The sequence below is a fragment of the Electrona antarctica genome, assembly GCF_951216825.1.
Source record: "Electrona antarctica genome assembly, chromosome: 3".
Classification (NCBI taxonomy): domain Eukaryota; kingdom Metazoa; phylum Chordata; class Actinopteri; order Myctophiformes; family Myctophidae; genus Electrona; species Electrona antarctica.
The window spans coordinates 722,799-743,558 of NC_136808.1; the positions used below are offsets into that span (position 1 = coordinate 722,799).

The following is a 20,760-nucleotide window of genomic DNA, read 5'->3' on the forward strand; positions in this document are numbered from 1 at the left end:
GATCATTAGACCACTGCACCATCAGTCAGACACCCTCAGCTGCAGTCTCCTAATAATTTTGAAGTGATCTTTTGTTTGTTAGCCTTCAGTTAGTAAAGTTAAAATAACACAGAATCAGATGTTTCTTAGCGCTATTGAGGTCTTTTGTATGTGAGTGTAACAGCCGGGAATCGAACCCTGGTCTCCCACGTGGAAAGCCAACATCTTAACCACTAAGACAGTCAAAGGCGATTAATCAATTGATTGCCTATGACTCAGGGGAGATATTAGAGTTTTGAGGTCGTCAGGCTGAGGCTGTGAGCCAAATAAAGCCAACAAAGCTGAGTAACTATAGCATTAATCTTTAGGGAGACTTGGATTTGAACATGAACTCTGTACTGACAGTGTCTGATCATCAGCCCCTACTACACCATCACTCAGTAACAACTGCCTCTTCATACTGTTGAAGCGATCTTTTGTATGTTAGTAAAGTTGAAAGAATCAAGTCTTGAATTGGGATTTGAACACAGAATCACATTCATCAAATGCTTTTTTGTATGTTAGTGTGACACCCGGGAATCAAACCCGGGTTCCCAGCACAGAAGGCCAACATCTTAACCACTGGCTCAGGGGTGATATGAGACTTTTGAGGTCATCAGGCTGAGGCTGTGAGCCCCTGCTACAATAGCCTTCAGTTAATACAGCTCTACATGTTCAAATCCCTGTTCTCCTATAGTTTAATGCTGGAGTGTTTCAACTTTACTAACTGAAGGCTAACACACACAATTACCAGGAGACTTCGTCTGAGTGTGTCTGACTGATGGTGCAATGGTCTAATGATCAGACTCTCTGTACGGACATTCCTTGTTCACGTCCCATTGTATGTCCCCTGTATAGCTCAATGCTGGAGTACTTTGAACTTTTCAAGGCCTGAATAAAAAATAAAAACTCAAAAGCACCAGGAGACGTCTGCTGAGTGCCCACAGGTTCCATGGCTCAATGGTGTGGTGCACTTGATCGGTTGCCTCTGCTACAGACAGTTGGCAGGTTCAAGTCCCATGTCATCAAGGTGCTGGAGGACCATCGGGAGGGGCGCTCTCTCCCCCTGTTTCCTGAAAAGTAACAGTTGGGGCTTATGTCTGAACATGCCAAAGTTTGTGCTATTGCCATGAGAATGCATTGGACGTTTAAGTTAAATAACTAAACTAATAAACATTTCAAAGTATAAAGTTCCAGCATGTGTCTCCACAGTAAGCTGAATTATAAAAATCACACCCGTGTGAACTGACTGGTGTAAGGTCTTATATAGACTGATCAACTGTGGTCTGATGTAATGTCATCACACCCGTGTGAACTGGGTGACCATAGCAACCATGCTCATTTTTGAGTGGTGTAAACCACTCCTACAACTGGCTTTTGTGTGCAGAAAAAAATGAGCATGGTTGCTATGTTCAAAATAATTTCTGACGTAATTAAATCACACCCGGGTGAACTGGATGACCGTAGCAACCATGGTCATTTTCTCTGCACAGAAAAAGCCAGTTGTGAAATCACATCCGGGTGTGATTTCATTACGTCAGATCAGAGCTGATCAGGCTACATAATACCTTACCTTATTTCATTACGTCAGACATTACGTCAGACCACAGCTGATCATGCTATATAAAACCTTACACCACTCAGTTCACACGGGTGTGATTTTTTTGGTACGAACAGACACGTAAACCATTTTTTGGTACGAACAGACACGTAAACTAACAAAGCCAGTTGTAGGAGTGGTTTACACCACTCAAAAAGTGTGAATGGAGTTTCTAGGTGAACGTGACTTTTTGACGTGCCATAGAGCTGCCATTGAGCCCCATTATAAACTTCTCAAATTTGAAAGCACTATATTTCTAAAACTATGAAATATTTCAAAGATTCATTTTCAGGCGAACATGTCCACCGTAAGATGAACCTAAATAGGTTTGAATGGGGTTTCTAGGTGTAAGTATGTATAGGACTAGTAGCATGCCAAAGTTTGTGCTATTGCCATTGAGAATGCATTGGGCGTTTAAGTTAAATAAATCAGAAACTACAAAACATTTCAAAGTAAAAAGTTCCAGCATGTGTCTCCACAGTAAGCTGAATTATAAAGTGTGAATGGAGTTTCTAGGTGAAAGTGCTTTTTTGACGTGCCATAGTCTGCCATTGAGCCCCATTATACATTTCTCAAATTTGAAAGCACTATATTTCTAAATCTATGAAACATTTCAAAGATCCCTTTCCAGGCAAACATGTCCACCGTAAGATTAACCTAAATAGGTCCGAATGGGGTTTCTAGGTGTAAGTATGTAGGACTAGTAGCATGCCAAAGTTTGTGCTATTGCCATTGAGAATGCATTGGGCGTTTAAGTTAAATAACTCAGAAACTACAAAACATTTCAAAGTAAAAAGTTCCACATTGTGTCTCCACAGTAAGCTGAATTATAAAAAGTGTGAATAGAGTTTCTAGGTGAAAGTGCTTTTTTGACGTGCCATAGTCTGCCATTGAGCCCCATTATACATTTCTCAAATTTGAAAGCACTATATTTCTAAATCTATGAAACATTTCAAAGATTCCTTTTCAGGCAAACATGTCCACCGTAAGATGAACCTAAATAGGTCCGAATGGGGTTTCTAGGTGTAAGTATGTAGGACTAGTACATAGCTCAATGCTGGAGTACTTTGAACTTTTCAAGGCCTGAATAACAAATAAAAACTCAAAAGCACCAGGAGACATCTGCTGAGTGCCCAAAGGTGCCTTGGCTCAATGGTGTGGTGTGTTTGATCGGTTGCCTCTGCTACAGACAGTTGGCAGGTTCAAGTCCAATGTCATCAAGGTGCTGGAGGACCATCGGGAGAGCGAGAGAGCGCCCCCTGTTTCCTGAGAAGTAACAGTTGGGGCTTATGTCAGAAAGAACCCTGTCCACATAACATTTTACAGACAAGAATTAGGTCAAACGTTTAAAAAAAATAGCAATGCATTTTGGCCCATCATCCAACAGAATGGTCTGTATTTGCATACTGGGCCTTAAACGTCGACAATGGCATACTATGTCATAGTATGCCATTGCAGGCTTTCTAATCCTGAAAAGTTGCAGCTATGAGCTTGTAGGTCTGCTATTTTTGAAAAATCGTGAAAATGTGGGTCAAATCTTTGAATATATATTTCAGAGCGAACGTTTTTAACTCAAATCTTTGCTTCTGGGGAGAGGGTACCTGGAACAACATATTTTCAGATGGGGGTCGGCGGCCAATAATTACATATATTTTTGGGGGTCCTTGACATGCAAAAGTTTGAGAACCACTGACAGAAACAATAGGGTTTTTCAGAAAACCGTCAGGATTTAGAAGACATTTTGTAGAATCGTCCTCAGGTCTAAATGGGTTAACCCATTTTGGGCGGGAACCCCTTTTGGTGTTTGCTTTAGCTATTGAAAAATAGCAGATCTACAAGCTCATAGCGCGCCACCGAGTGGCGCGCTACGAGCTTGTAGATCTGCTATTTTTGAAAAATCGAAGAACGACTGACATAGAAACATAGCTTTTTCAGAAAACTGTCAGGATGTAGAAGACATTTTTAGAATCTGATCTCAGGTCAAAACAAATGAACCATATAGTAGATCAACTATCAAAGAGATTCATGTTTATTAAAAGCAGGCACAAGAATTCAGAACCGACCAGCTGCATGTACAGGCTTTATATCCTCCCAAACCTGGCAACGCATGGCAACAGTGAAATGAGTCATTATACAGTTGGGTGCCACCGATATTGTCCCTTATTATTTGACCCATTTAGGCCTGACCTCAAAATTTAAAAAAAATCCTTCTAAATCCTCCAGTTTTCTGAAATAAATATTTTCACGACTTTTCAAAAATAGCAGACCCACAAGCTCGTAGCGCGCCACTCGGTGGCGCGCTATGAGCTTGTAGATCTGCTATTTTTCAATAGCTAAATTATAACATAATGTTTAAAACACCAAAAGGGGTTCCCGCCCAAAATGGGTTAACTGTCATTTTGCGCAGATCACGCAAACCTCAGCAAAAAGAAAAGGACAATATCGATGGCCTCCAACTGTACGCAGTGTCTTCGTCACAGCACAAAATATACAGACATATCCAAAAAACAAGATAAATTATTTCACACAAACATGAGTTCCTCTCTTTGGGGAAAACAAAACACAGCAGTCTCACAGCAGAATGGAGGAGACCTCCAAAAAAAGGAGAAAATCTGAGAAAAGATCACCATTATTTCAAGTTTATCTCTCCTATATACCACCAAATATATTGTTTGGACAGAAAATATACCATATCACTTTGTTAACAGTGACACATTTAACTTTTTTTTTTTTTTTTAATAAGAAATCTAAACACCTATATCCTTGACGTTTCAAAAGCCTTGCGTATCAACATAAAACCGACCTCAAAAGGACTGTTTTAGCAGAAAACCCATTGCCGTGCATCTCACAGATGCACTGCAATACAATTCCAATAATAATTCACCATATTATTAAAACAAAACAGTACAAAGATATATACTTTCAGAACAAGATTGTTTTAAATGTATAATAGAAACCAAAGAAACCATTCAGAACAAAAATATTTTGGGCAAATTGGAATATATCCAACTAGTATAACAGATTTATTTTTACACACTTCAATACACATTTGGCAAACTATCACATGTGAAATGTATGTGAAAAATATTCTTTCGGTTTAGGCCAATTACAATGTATACGTAGTCTTTTAATCTCTCTTAGCATTGACCAGATCTCAGCATTCTGACTGCTAATCAGGACTTAACTTAAATTCTACACAACATTCATAAACGGTGAAAGATAGAGACAGAGTGAGAGACCCGAATGGCCCACAAAATACAAGCAAGAACTTGATGCATGGCTTACAGTGAAAGAGATCTAATATCACTCTCTGACAATATTATAATCTATTCTGTTCTCTCTCTCCCAGCTGTAAGTAGAACCATTATCGACAGTGTGGCACTTGAACTCGGTCAGGCCTCATTCACACGTACCAAACACCAATCAAGCAAATGTCGTTTTTTTGGGCCACCACAATGCTTTTCCAATGGGAGTCACATGGTTTGATCAAACATTTGTGTTTGATGAGGGGGGAGGGGCAGAACACCACCAGCAATCAGCAATCAAACACAAATGTTTGATCAAAAAAACGACCAAACATTTGCTTGATTGGTGTTTGGTACGTGTGAATGAGGCCTCACTGTACTCTGTGACTGTATTTAAACAGGTCGACAGCAAGGTTGACTCCTGTTGTGGCCAAAGATGTTGTGACCAGTGGTTTTTGGCAGGGAATTTTGATTTTAGTTTTAGTCATAGTCTCTTGAATGGTTTTCATTTAGTTTTAGTCACATTTTAATCACCTGGAATGTTTTAGTGCGATTCTAGGTTTAGTCGACTAAATGTCATACGATTTTAGTCGACTAAATCTACAGTTGATTTAGTCGAACAAAATTTATTTTGGAGGGCCTCGATGCCATCGTAATGACCGTTTTTTTCACTTGCTGAAAAAATAGCCGATCTACAAGCCCACAACGCGTCGCAGCGCGACACGTTGTGAGCTTGTAGATCGGCTATTTTCAGCATGCAAAATGACTTATACTGGATCTCTTGTCCACTAGTCCCTTCCTAACATTTTAGTCTAGTTTTTATTTGTTGACGAAAGAGTCAGTATATTTAGTCTTAGTTTTAGTCATCATAGCTTAGTTTTCATTTAGTTTCCATTTAGTTTTTGTCAGTGAAAAAAAGGTAGTCGACGAACATTTTTCGTCTTAGTTTTGGTCGACGAAAACAACACTGGTTGTCGCCATGTGATCTAGCTATGCGGGGCATATTAACCCATTCTGGGCGGGAACCCCTTTTGGTGTTTCAAGCATTATGTTATAATTTAGCTAAAATAGCAGATCTACAAGCTCGTAGCACGGCACCGAGTGCCGCGCTACGAGCTTGTAGGTCTGCTATTTAAAAAAAATCGTGAAAATGTAGTGCCAACGTTTTTAACTCAAATCTTTGCTTCTGGGGGGCTCCCTGGAACAACATATTTTCAGATGGGGGTCGGCGGCCAATTACATAATAATTCCTGAGGGTCCTTGACATGAAAAACTTTGAGAACCACTGACAGAAACATGAGGTTTTTCAGAAAACTGTCAGGATTTAGAAGACTTTTGTAGAATCGTCCTCAGGTCAAAATGGGAACAGTGACCTGTGGAGTCACGTCATTTGATTAGGTCTCTCCACAATATCATCATACAATTCTGGGTTCTGATCGGGGTTCTTTTTTCCCCAGTGTTTTTTTTTCTCCAAAGAATATGTTTCAAAATAGAATAATATGAAGAGATCTTTTGCAACGAAAAACCAAGAGAGGTATGTTCACACAGTCATTGTGTGAGGTACACATCTATAGACAGGCCTATCAGAGAACACAATGAACTATTCAATAATCATAATAATTAATCATGAGGACATGAATGTAACGGATGGATGGTCATCTTGTGGAGAAAGAAAAAAACAACACATTCATACTAGCATGGCACGCATAGGAACACACAGTAGGGTGAAGAAGATTTCTCGCTCCACCAGGACGTTTGGCATTTCCATTCATACCGCTCACACTTAACCCATTTTGGACGGGTACCCCTTTTGGTGTTTTAAACATTATGTTATAATTTAGCTATTAAAAAATAGCCACCGAGTGGCGCGCTACAAGCTTGTAGGTCTGCTATTTTTGAAAAATGGTGAAAATATTTATTTCAGAAAACTGATTTAGAAGATTTTTTTTTAATTTTGAGGTCAGGCCTAAATGGGTTAATATTGTATTGTTGGAATGGAGAGAACCTCCATGATGCTTGGTAGCCTACCACAGTGGCAGAGCCAACTATGTAGATTGTTTTGCACAGAAAACATAGGGATGTCCCGATAGCCGATACACTTTTTCCCTTTCCGATCCGATCCCACAATTTCTGTATTAGCCGACACCGATACAGATACAAGAGAATAATATATATAAAAAAAAAATCTTATTTTGAAGTCCACCGACTGGGAATAGTGTTTATAGCTATCTAGCTATATATATATATATCTTGTGTTGTGTTTATAGCAGACTCCTCACCTAAATGTGCACTTGCAGTTCGGGCAACTCCAAATCAAACTCCACACGTGCCCCAACATTGTATTTACCTGCCATAGTGTCAACCCCCTTACCCCTGTGTTGGATCTGTGACTGGCATATTTGCCGATACCGATATGACCAAATAAGGGCCGATCCGATACTTTCCCGATACCGATACAGCATCGGGACATCTCTAGAAAATAACAATATAACATCAAAACCTGCAGGTTTTACTGTGGAAGGAGATGAGAGTAATTCCTTTCAGTGTCATCTGACCAGTGCATTCTAAAGAACATTTAAACAGCATTCAGAGCAAGCAAGGCACCCCAAACAGACAGACAGACAGACAGACAGACAGACAGACAGACAGACAGACAGACAGACAGACAGAGGCTAATGTACAGAGCAGAGTTACAGTAAGTCCAAACCTCTTATGAACACCGTCTGAAATATAGATCAATCAAGTTTTTCTCTCTTTCTTGTCCTTTTGTCACAGTATTTCCTCTATACAAGGCTTAAAGAAGAAGAAGAAGAGTCCCCTGGAATAAACCCAAGCGTACAAGGAGTGGTGAAACAGAGACGTTCATCTCCTGTCCTGAGTAAAGGTAGTCAGGTCTGTAGCAAATCCCAGCTTGTGTATTTATATGACATTTTTCTGCCGAGAACGAACAATGAAGCACACCTTTCAGATGTTCCAGTGATATTTTGTTTCCGTGAATGTCATCCTTTTAAAAAACCGAATGATGATAATATTTTTAAAGGACCACTTCACCACTTTTCAACATCTCTTCATATAATTGGTCCTCACTAATGTTCATGATAAAACACCACAATTTTTTCCTACTCAGTCTGTGTCTCATAGGAGGGCTTTGGGCAGTTCGGACACGCGTCCACCAGTGACATCATCATTAGGCAGATTATTTTTTAAACAAGATTTGTTTTTAAATATATTTAGATTTGTATTATCGTGAGAACGATGGCTTCAACTTTTGCATTGCAACTTTTCAGGAAAAGAAAGCCTGCCGTTTCTATTAGCTTGGATTCACCATCGATGATGTCACTGGTGGACGGGTTTCTGAACTGCCCACAGTCTTCCTATGAGACACAGACGAGTAGGAAAAAATTGTGGTATTTTATCCTAAACATTAGTTAGGACCAATTATAGGAAGAGAAGTTGAAAAGTGGTGAAGTGGTCCTTTAACGAGAATAAAGTCCCATTCTGCTGCATGTATGAATTGAAAGCATAAGAAAAAAGGTTCTGCTGGTCTATGGCCGAGGAGGACTGACTCCTGACTGATGGAAGCAGTCTGGCTGACATCGTTCCGTTATTGGATTTATTTCGTTAGGAACACGCTCGCTGGCGTCCCCGTTTTGCGGGTGTCGTTATAGACTAGCGTCGCGGTCCCGCCCCCTTTCATGACGCCGAGAGACCCCGGAAAAATAATTCCGTGTTCATTTTCCTCAGACTTTTCAAAAGGTATTTATTTAAAGACGTTTACGCCGGCGTGGACAAAGCCAACTGGAGTTGTGACAAATCATGACACTAAATAAACAACGTTTTGGGCTGATCAAATCATTTGTTAGAAGAAAAACCAAACAAAAAGTGTTGTAACGTGCCTTTTTTCTTCTTTCTAATTATTTCATCAACCCAAAACATTGTGTTTATTGTCATGTCTCGTCACAACTCGAGTTGGCTTTTTTTACGACGCTTAACCCATTTAGGCCTGACGTCGAAAATAAATAAAAAGTCTTCTGAAAGAATATATATATATTCAAAGATTTGTGCCACATTTTCATGATTTTTCAAAAATAGCAGACCTACAAGCTCGTAGCGTGCCACTCGGTGGCGCGCTATGAGCTTGTAGATCTGCTATTTTTCAATGGCAAAATAATGCTTAGTTAAAACACCAAAACGGGTTCCCGTCCAGAATGGGTGTTAAACGTCTTTAAATAAATACTTTTTGAAAAGTCTATGAGGAAAATTAACGGGGAATTATTTTCCGGGGTCTCTCGTCGCCATGAAAGGGGGCGGGACTGCGATGCTCTATAGGCCCCCCCCCCCCCCCCCCCCCAAGTTATTTCTGAATGATACTTTTATTTTATGTTGTATTATATTTCCAGATGTTTTGGACTTCTGACAAAATCTGGATCCGCGTCGGAATACTCAAAGATCTGGCATCGGCCCACAATGCTCCAGTCTGCATACACGTTGGATCAGAACACTGTTCACGCTGGCCTCGGTTCTTATAAACTCGTAAACATCTTTATGAGATTCACCTCCGGTGAGCTGCCGGGGGGGGGGAACAGGTTTATTTTTTATTTTTTTTATATTAACTTGCAAAATGCAAATCAGTGGTGTTTTGACATCAGCAGTTCTGAGGTGGATGGAACAAGGCTACCTGAACAAGGAACGCAACTGCATCGAAATGCAGAAAAAATGTCAGGAGGAGGAAAAAAATATATAATGTAGAGAGTCTTTCAAGAATGGGTTTGATTGGGCAACATCACAGCGATATATATATATATATATATATATATCCCACAAAATGTGTCGCCATGGCTCTTTATCCAACCTTTTGAATGTTCCATCTGTCTGCGTTCCTCTGTGCTGGGCTCCCCAAGGCTCGGTAGAACTTCTGCAAAGCAGTGTCGGTCCGTCGAACGCGGTCGGTATACAACAAGCCCACAATGCGTTCGCGTGTGTGGGCTTGTAGATCGAATGTGTTGGGCCGTGTGACTGACACCATCGTACCACGAATTAGGAAATCAGCCCGTCTGTCCGTCTGGATGGCAGTAGCTGATTGCAGCGTCGGTTTGTATCCCTAGGCGGCTGGCTGGGTGGGTGGCTGGGTGGGAGGGAGGGAGGGGTGACAAAGTGAATGACAAATATACTCTCTTGGGCAAGGCACTTAAACCCTGGCCTGATTCAGTGGAGTTGCTCCGTAGCCAACGGTAGAAGCGCTGTGGTTCTACTGGCTGTATGGAACAACGAAGCACGGTGGTTGATGAAAAAAATAACTTCCATGCTCAGCCAACTCAGACAGTTATACAGAGTCATACAGAGCCAGACAGAGCCAGTCAGAGTCAGACAGAGTCAGACAGAGTCAGACAGAGCCAGACAGAGTCAGACAGAGTCAGACAGAGTCAGACAGAGCCAGTCAGAGTCAGACAGAGCCAGGCAGAGTCAGACAGAGTCAGACAGAGTCAGACAGAGCCAGACAGAGCCAGACAGAGCCAGGCAGAGTCAGACAGAGCCAGACAGAGCCAGACAGAGCCAGGCAGAGCCAGACAGAGCCAGACAGAGCCAGTCAGAGTCAGACAGAGCCAAACAGAGCCAAACAGAGTCAGACAGAGTCAGACAGAGCCAGACAGAGCCAGACAGAACCAGACAGAGTCAGACAAAGTCAGACAGAGTCAGACCGAGTCAGCAGGCTCGGCGGTGGGAGAGATGTGTCTGAGAGGGGAGTACCTCCTCAGGGAGACAGAGGTCAGGTTCACAGCCAGTCCCACCACCAGCCTCTTGGAGGCTTTACGTCGGTGGCGAGGGTGGAGGGGGTGGTAGTGGGAGGGGGTGGTGGAAGAGTGGTGGAAGGGGCTTGGGGCGGAGGAGGAGGACGACGTGCGTGGAGGTCTACGGCCGCAGGTGGGCGGGGCTCGCTGCGGCGAGGCGCTTGGCGGTTCAAATCCCCCTCCTCGCCGGCCGGTCGCCCTTTCGCCGTCTCCCGGGGACTGCGCCTGGTGGCGCCGCGCCTCAAACCCGTCCTCCTCCTCGTGGCTCTCCGAACTGGAGCGGAGGGGCGAGAGAGGAGGGGAAGAGGAGAAGGACGAGGAGCAGGAGGAAGACGAGGGGGTCGTCGGGGGGTCCGAGGAGAACCGGGGAAGGGACAGGGCGAGCTCCAGCGCCGCCACCGAGCACGGAGAGGGGGTCGCGACCGACGTCACGCCCGCCACGCCCAGCCTCGGCTCACCCGCGGCCTCGCCCGCCGTCTCGCTCCGTCCCTGTCTTTCCCGCGGCGGGAAAAGGGGCGAGCCGGGGCCACGTGACCACGTGTCCGAATCTGAGGGGAGAGAGGGAGGTGGTGGTGTTGGCGGGGTGATGGGAGGAGGCGGCGCAGGAGGAGGGGAGAGGAGAGGGATGCCGTGGCCCCCCCGGCCTCCGTGGGGTCGAGCCCCCCCTCCTCCTCCTCCTCCTCCTCTCTGCTGGAACAGGCGGGTCCAGAGACGACCCAGACGGCGCCGGGACGCGCTGCGGCGAGACGACTGACGGCGCATCTGCCTCCTCATCGCCGTCCGCAGGTTCTGGAGGACAGACGACTGGAGAGATGGGAGGGGGAGAGAGAGAGAGAGAGAGAGAGAGAGAGAGAGTCCCGTGAGTGACAGAATGTTTGACAGGGATGTTACAGTAAAGTGTTACCTGTACATCTATGTGGGGGTGTTATGCAGTAAACTGTTACCTGTACATCTATGTGGGGGTGTTATGCAGTAAAGTGTTACCTGTACATCTATGTGGGGGTGTTAATGCAGTAAAGTGTTACCTCAGGGGGTGTTATGCAGTAAAGTGTTACCTGCAGTGGTGCAAAAAGTACTCAAACTCAACAATAGCTGATGGACAAGACAGTGGAGACACAGGGGCAAGAGGGAGATATACAGAGAGGGAGGGGAGAGACAGGGGCAAGGGGGAGGGGAGAGACACAGGGGCAAGAGGGAGGAGAGAGACACAGGGGCAAGAGGGAGATATACAGAGAGGGAGGGGAGAGACAGGGGCAAGAGGGAGATATACAGAGAGGGAGGGGAGAGACAGGGGCAAGGGGGAGGGGAGAGACACAGGGGCAAGAGGGAGATATACAGAGAGGGAGGGGAGAGACAGGGGCAAGGGGGAGGGGAGAGACACAGGGGCAAGAGGGAGGAGAGAGACACAGGGGCAAGAGGGAGATATACAGAGAGGGAGGGGAGAGACAGGGGCAAGGGGGAGGGGAGAGACACAGGGGCAAGAGGGAGATATACAGAGAGGGAGGGGAGAGACAGGGGCAAGGGGGAGGGGAGAGACACAGGGGCAAGAGGGAGGAGAGAGACACAGGGGCAAGAGGGAGATATACAGAGAGGGAGTGGAGAGACAGGGGCAAGAGGGAGATATACAGAGAGGGAGGGGAGAGACAGGGGCAAGGGGGAGGGGAGAGACACAGGGGCAAGGGGGAGGGGAGAGACACAGGGGCAAGGGTGAGGGGAGAGACACAGGGGCAAGGGGGAGGGGAGAGACACAGGGGCAAGAGGGAGGGGAGAGACACAGGGGCAAGGGTGAGGGGAGAGACACAGGGGCAAGGGGGAGGGGAGAGACACAGGGGCAAGAGGGAGGGGAGAGACACAGGGGCAAGGGTGAGGGGAGAGACACAGGGGCAAGGGGGAGGGGAGAGACACAGGGGCAAGAGGGAGGGGAGAGACACAGGGGCAAGAGGGAGATATACAGAGAGGGAGGGGAGAGACACAGGGGCAAGGGGGAGGGGAGAGACACAGGGGCAAGAGGGAGGGGAGAGACACAGGGGCAAGAGGGAGGAGAGAGACACAGGGGCAAGGGGGAGGGGAGAGACACAGGGGCAAGAGGGAGATATACAGAGAGGGAGGGGAGAGACAGGGGCAAGGGGGAGAAAGCGAGCGAGTGAGAGACGTGGCAGGTAATGGCAGTAATGGAGGAGTCGATTAATTCATGCCATGGGAATAATAATACATTGAATTGAAAAGCAAACGTGAAGAAGGGCAGAGAGAGGAGGTGGGAGGAGAAGGATGGAGATAGAAGAGATACAGAGAAAGTCTCTTTATCTCTTCCATCTCTTCTATAGAGTGAAGGACAAAGAAGGACACAGATGAGAAAGACCAAATGGCAGAATAGAGACAGCAGAGACATTATGGACGAAGCCAGTTTGCACACGGTTTAAGAACAAGCTGGAGGATGCAGATTACACTTTGTAGTCCCATTTTGACCTGAGATCAGATTCTATAAATGTCTTCTACATCCTGACAGTTTTCTGAAAAAGCTATGTTTCTATGTCAGTCGTTCTTCGATTTTTCAAAAATAGCAGACCTACAAGCTCGTAGCGTGCCACTCGGTGGCGCGCTATGAGCTTGTAGATCTGCTATTTTTCAATAGCTAAAGCATAACATAATGCTAACACCAAAAGGGGTTCCCGCCCAAAATGGGTTCATAAATGCAGAAAGGGACGCATTTGGCGTCCCTTTCTGCAGAAGACCACCGCATGTGGTCCAGATTTTAATGGATCAGTAAACCTCAATGCGGTTGGCTAGTCCGAGCCGGGTCAAGGAGTGAGCAGGGAGGCGATAGGTGTCTTTTCTAATGATCTGAGAAGACCTTCCTGTAATGGTGTGTTGGGCGGCGGTGGCTCAGGGGTAGAGTGTCTGGATGGTAACCGCAAGGTTGCCAGTTCGAACCCAGGCTCCCCCAGAGTTAGTGTCGAAGTGTCCTTGAGCAAGACACTGAACCCCAAATTGCTCCTGATGTGCTGGTTGGTGCCTTGCATGGTTTCTGCCGCCATCGGTGTATGAATGTGTGTGTGTGAATGGGTGAATGTAATGCACAATCTCTGTAAAGCGCCTTGGATAAAGGCGCTATATAAATGCACCATTTACCATTTGTAAAAGCACCTAGACAGACACAAACAAGCTCTGTCCTCCAGGGACATACATACTGTCTGTCCTTTAAGGGACAAACTGCACTAACCGTCTGCCATACAGAGATAAACGACACTGTCTGCCTAGAAAGCGCACACACACACACACACACACACACACACACACACACACACACACACACACACACACACACACACACACACACACACACACACACACACACACACACACACACACACACACACACACACACACACACACACACACACACACACACACCTGAATGCTTGGCTACGTTCCCAAGGACAAGCAACAGCAACAGCGGCTGGGAGTGTGTACTATTTTTGTGTGTGTGTGTGTGTGTGTGTGTGTGTGTGTGTGTGTGTGTGTGTGTGTGTGTGTGTGTGTGTGTGTGTGTGTGTGCGCGCGTGTGTGTGTGTAATGTGCAGCTTAGCAGCTTAGGAAGTGTGCTGATGCTGGGAGCTCAGGCTATGATCATCACTTTAATGGAAAACATTTTCCCACACTTTTTAGAGAATATCCACGTCATAGTGAAGACAGAGATAACAAGAGAGGCCAAACAATTTGGTAAGAAAATCGAAACTATACAAAAACAACATTGTGTATGTTTACCGGTAATATCAAAATCTAAGTCTGATCTTAATTACTACGTGTCAAATAAAATGTAATGTGCAATTACATCGGAAGGCCTTTAACCAATTTCCATCAATAAAAAAAATCGCATAGCTCAAATGGACAATGCATTCAAGATAAGACCGTTATTGTATTGATTCCGCTGGGGGAAATTCAGTTGACAAAACCCTCTTTCACACTGAGCTGTATAGAGTAGACAATAGCCCATTCTGGTACAGGAACCCGTTTGTGTTTTAAATAAGCATAATTTAGCTATTGAAAAATAGCAGATCTACAAGCTCATAGCGCGCCACCGAGTGGCGCGCTACGAGCTTGTAGGTCTGCTATTTTTGAAAAATCGTGAAAATGTGGCGTAAATCTTTGAATATATATTCTTTCAGAAGACTTGATTTATTTCGACGTCAGGCCCTAAATGGGATAGAGAGCGGTGCTAACTCTGTGTCTCTCCGTTTAGTCGCTTCGAGATACAAACATTCACGGCCGCTGCTGCAGCTTCATCCTGGTTTGTGTCACTGCGACCCCGTTTGGAGTTGCAGCGACAGAAACTTTGATTCTACACTGCCTTGTTGCAGTGCACGAAGAAGGTTGGAATCAGAGTTTGAATGCCTATTAACCCATTTTGGACTGATGTTGATGAAAAAAAAAGGCTTCTAAATCCTAACATTTTTCTGAAAAGTTCCTATGTCAGTGGTGCTCATCCTTTTTCATGTCAAGGACCCCCAGAATTATCTGTAATGGGCCACTGACCACCATCTAAAATATGTTGTTCCAGGGACACCCGCAGAAGCAAAGATTTGAGTTAAAAACGTTCGCTGAAAGAATATATATTCAAAGATTTGTGCCACATTTTCACGATTTTTCAAAAATAGCAGACCTACAAGCTCGTAGCGCGGCACTCGGTGGCGCGCTATGAGCTTGTAGATCTGCTATTTTTCAATAGCTAAAGCATAACATAATGCTAACACCAACAGGGGTTCCTGCACGAAATGGGTTAAATGGCTATTAACAAAACAATAAAGATAGCCTAGTCCGTTTCTTGTTGGCTGCTTGTTGTCACAAACATGTGATTTAACAAACCATTCAGAGTCGCCCAGTCCTATATGTCAACTGGGTGGACGAAATAATGATGAATCCTGTCCCCCTTTCTTATCTTTACCCAATCCAGTGTTGAATGTGAACCACATGGATGCTAATGTGGGTTTGTTTTATTTAGAGATGACGAGGGGGCGGATGAAAACTATGTAGAGGCAACCAGTTCTGGAGTGAGTTGGGATGAGGGAGGAGAGGCTGTACTACATAGAAACTATACAGACATAGAAACAGCCTGGTCCAGAAAAGGACCCAAACAGAGGAGTATTGAGGCATAAGAGAATGCATAAACTTTCAGTTTCAGAAAAAAAGGGTTTGTTTTAGGGACATCATAATATTAACTTCAATAATGTAATGGCCAGTGTGGACAGCCGTTGTCACTGTCCATTTGACATCTATACATCAGAACAAAACTCTGATGCTGGCCTTCAAAGCAACCAAAAGGTATGGCAGCACCGCCATATCTTGCAAGTCTTATCGGGACCCTACAAACCCTCCCGCGCGCTCAGATCAGCCAACGCAGGGAAGCTGGAAGAACACTCACTAAAATGCCAGGACAACTCTCCCACACGTCCCAGACGCTTCTCCTTTCTGTCTCCAAAACTATGGAATGCACTTCCCATTGCAATCAGAACTGCAGACTCACTCCCAATCTTTTGTGGTGTAATAAAGTATTACCATGTACAGGGTTGTACATCCATGTGGGGGTGTTATGCAGTAAAGTGTTACAGGGTTGTACATCTATGTGGGGGTGTTATGCAGTAAAGTGTTACAGGGTTGTACATCTATGTGGGGGTGTTATGCAGTAGAGTGTTACCTGTACAGGGTTGTACATCTATGTGGGGGTGTTATGCAGTAAAGTGTTACAGGGTTGTACATCTATGTGGGGGTGTTATGCAGTAAAGTGTTACAGGGTTGTACATCTATGTGGGGGTGTTATGCAGTAAAGTGTTACAGGGTTGTACATCTATGTGGGGGTGTTATGCAGTAAAGTGTTACAGGGTTGTACATCCATGTGGGGGTGTTATGCAGTAAAGTGTTACAGGGTTGTACATCTATGTGGGGGTGTTATGCAGTAAAGTGTTACAGGGTTGTACATCTATGTGGGGGTGTTATGCAGTAAAGTGTTACAGGGTTGTACATCTATGTGGGGGTGTTATGCAGTAAAGTGTTACAGGGTTGTACATCTATGTGGGGGTGTTATGCAGTAGAGTGTTACAGGGTTGTACATCTATGTGGGGGTGTTATGCAGTAAAGTGTTACAGGGTTGTACATCCATGTGGGGGTGTTATGCAGTAGAGTGTTACAGGGTTGTACATCTATGTGGGGTGTTATGCAGTAAAGTGTTACAGGGTTGTACATCTATGTGGGGGTGTTATGCAGTAGAGTGTTACAGGGTTGTACATCCATGTGGGGGTGTTATGCAGTAAAGTGTTACAGGGTTGTACATCTATGTGGGGGTGTTATGCAGTAGAGTGTTACAGGGTTGTACATCTATGTGGGGGTGTTATGCAGTAAAGTGTTACAGGGTTGTACATCTATGTGGGGGTGTTATGCAGTAGAGTGTTACAGGGTTGTACATCCATGTGGGGGTGTTATGCAGTAGAGTGTTACAGGGTTGTACATCTATGTGGGGGTGTTATGCAGTAGAGTGTTACAGGGTTGTACATCCATGTGGGGGTGTTATGCAGTAGAGTGTTACAGGGTTGTACATCTATGTGGGGGTGTTATGCAGTAAAGTGTTACAGGGTTGTACATCTATGTGGGGGTGTTATGCAGTAAAGTGTTACAGGGTTGTACATCTATGTGGGGGTGTTATGCAGTAGAGTGTTACAGGGTTGTACAACTATGTGGGGGTGTTATGCAGTAAAGTGTTACCTGTTACAGGGTTGTACATCTATGTGGGGGTGTTATGCAGTAGAGTGTTACAGGGTTGTACATCCATGTGGGGGTGTTATGCAGTAAAGTGTTACAGGGTTGTACATCTATGTGGGGGTGTTATGCAGTAAAGTGTTACCTGTTACAGGGTTGTACATCTATGTGGGGGTGTTATGCAGTAAAGTGTTACCTGTTACAGGGTTGTACATCCATGTGGGGGTGTTATGCAGTAGAGTGTTACAGGGTTGTACATCCATGTGGGGGTGTTATGCAGTAAAGTGTTACCTGTTACAGGGTTGTACATCTATGTGGGGGTGTTATGCAGTAGAGTGTTACAGGGTTGTACATCCATGTGGGGGTGTTATGCAGTAGAGTGTTACAGGGTTGTACATCCATGTGGGGGTGTTATGCAGTAAAGTGTTACAGGGTTGTACATCCATGTGGGGGTGTTATGCAGTAAAGTGTTACAGGGTTGTACATCCATGTGGGGGTGTTATGCAGTAGAGTGTTACAGGGTTGTACATCTATGTGGGGGTGTTATGCAGTAAAGTGTTACAGGGTTGTACATCTATGTGGGGGTGTTATGCAGTAAAGTGTTACAGGGTTGTACATCCATGTGGGGGTGTTATGCAGTAGAGTGTTACAGGGTTGTACATCTATGTGGGGTGTTATGCAGTAAAGTGTTACAGGGTTGTACATCTATGTGGGGGTGTTATGCAGTAGAGTGTTACAGGGTTGTACATCTATGTGGGGGTGTTATGCAGTAGAGTGTTACAGGGTTGTACATCTATGTGGGGTGTTATGCAGTAAAGTGTTACAGGGTTGTACATCTATGTGGGGGTGTTATGCAGTAGAGTGTTACAGGGTTGTACATCTATGTGGGGGTGTTATGCAGTAAAGTGTTACAGGGTTGTACATCCATGTGGGGGTGTTATGCAGTAGAGTGTTACAGGGTTGTACATCTATGTGGGGGTGTTATGCAGTAAAGTGTTACAGGGTTGTACATCTATGTGGGGTGTTATGCAGTAAAGTGTTACAGGGTTGTACATCTATGTGGGGGTGTTATGCAGTAAAGTGTTACAGGGTTGTACATCTATGTGGGGGTGTTATGCAGTAAAGTGTTACAGGGTTGTACATCTATGTGGGGGTGTTATGCAGTAAAGTGTTACAGGGTTGTACATCTATGTGGGGGTGTTATGCAGTAAAGTGTTACAGGGTTGTACATCTATGTGGGGGTGTTATGCAGTAAAGTGTTACAGGGTTGTACATCTATGTGGGGGTGTTATGCAGTAAAGTGTTACAGGGTTGTACATCTATGTGGGGGTGTTATGCAGTAAAGTGTTACAGGGTTGTACATCCATGTGGGGGTGTTATGCAGTAAAGTGTTACAGGGTTGTACATCTATGTGGGGGTGTTATGCAGTAGAGTGTTACAGGGTTGTACATCCATGTGGGGGTGTTATGCAGTAAAGTGTTACAGGGTTGTACATCTATGTGGGGTGTTATGCAGTAAAGTGTTACAGGGTTGTACATCTATGTGGGGGTGTTATGCAGTAAAGTGTTACAGGGTTGTACATCCATGTGGGGGTGTTATGCAGTAAAGTGTTACAGGGTTGTACATCTATGTGGGGGTGTTATGCAGTAAAGTGTTACAGGGTTGTACATCTATGTGGGGGTGTTATGCAGTAAAGTGTTACAGGGTTGTACATCTATGTGGGGGTGTTATGCAGTAAAGTGTTACAGGGTTGTACATCCATGTGGGGGTGTTATGCAGTAGAGTGTTACAGGGTTGTACATCTATGTGGGGGTGTTATGCAGTAAAGTGTTACAGGGTTGTACATCTATGTGGGGTGTTATGCAGTAAAGTGTTACAGGGTTGTACATCTATGTGGGGTGTTATGCAGTAAAGTGTTACAGGGTTGTACATCCATGTGGGGGTGTTATGCAGTAAAGTGTTACAGGGTTGTACATCCATGTGGGGGTGTTATGCAGTAGAGTGTTACAGGGTTGTACATCTATGTGGGGGTGTTATGCAGTAAAGTGTTACAGGGTTGTACATCCATGTGGGGGTGTTATGCAGTAAAGTGTTACAGGGTTGTACATCTATGTGGGGTGTTATGCAGTAAAGTGTTACAGGGTTGTACATCTATGTGGGGTGTTATGCAGTAAAGTGTTACAGGGTTGTACATCCATGTGGGGGTGTTATGCAGTAGAGTGTTACAGGGTTGTACATCTATGTGGGGGTGTTATGCAGTAAAGTGTTACAGGGTTGTACATCTATGTGGGGGTGTTATGCAGTAGAGTGTTACAGGGTTGTACATCTATGTGGGGGTGTTATGCAGTAGAGTGTTACAGGGTTGTACATCTATGTGGGGGTGTTATGCAGTAGAGTGTTACAGGGTTGTACATCTATGTGGGGGTGTTATGCAGTAAAGTGTTACCTGTTACAGGGTTGTACATCTATGTGGGGGTGTTATGCAGTAAAGTGTTACAGGGTTGTACATCTATGTGGGGGTGTTATGCAGTAGAGTGTTACAGGGTTGTACATCTATGTGGGGGTGTTATGCAGTAGAGTGTTACAGGGTTGTACATCCATGTGGGGGTGTTATGCAGTAAAGTGTTACAGGGTTGTACATCTATGTGGGGGTGTTATGCAGTAGAGTGTTACAGGGTTGTACATCCATGTGGGGGTGTTATGCAGTAAAGTGTTACAGGGTTGTACATCTATGTGGGGGTGTTATGCAGTAAAGTGTTACAGGGTTGTACATCTATGTGGGGGTGTTATGCAGTAGAGTGTTACAGGGTTGTACATCTATGTGGGGGTGTTATGCAGTAAAGTGTTACCTGTTACAGGGTTGTACATCTATGTGGGGGTGTTATGCAGTAAAGTGTTACAGGGTTGTACATCTATGTGGGGGTGTTATGCAGTAGAGTGTTACAGGGTTGTACATCTATGTGGGGGTGTTATGCAGTAGAGTGTTACAGGGTTGTACATCCATGTGGGGGTGTTATGCAGTAAAGTGTTACAGGGTTGTACATCTATGTGGGGGTGTTATGCAGTAGAGTGTTACAGGGTTGTACATCCATGTGGGGGTGTTATGCAGTAAAGTGTTACAGGGTTGTACATCTATGTGGGGTGTTATGCAGTAAAGTGTTACCTGTTACAGGGTTGTACATCTATGTGGGGGTGTTATGCAGTAAAGTGTTACAGGGTTGTACATCTATGTGGGGGTGTTATGCAGTAAAGTGTTACAGGGTTGTACATCCATGTGGGGGTGTTATGCAGTAGAGTGTTACAGGGTTGTACATCTATGTGGGGTGTTATGCAGTAAAGTGTTACCTGTTACAGGGTTGTA

At 44.7% G+C, this 20,760-nt stretch overlaps 1 protein-coding gene across 2 annotated transcripts in view; it reads right to left on the bottom strand.

Moving 5' to 3' along the window:
• Positions 1-10,481: 10,481 nt before the first annotated feature.
• Positions 10,482-20,760, bottom strand: part of lrp3 (low density lipoprotein receptor-related protein 3) — a 32,381-nt gene continuing 22,102 nt past the window's right edge. For both annotated transcript variants that reach the window (XM_079496460.1, XM_079496459.1), the window contains exon 9: positions 10,482-11,456. In XM_079496460.1, the coding sequence (XP_079352586.1) occupies positions 10,557-11,456 (900 nt within the window). In that variant the 3' untranslated portion in view covers positions 10,482-10,556. The remainder of the gene's footprint in view (positions 11,457-20,760) is intronic.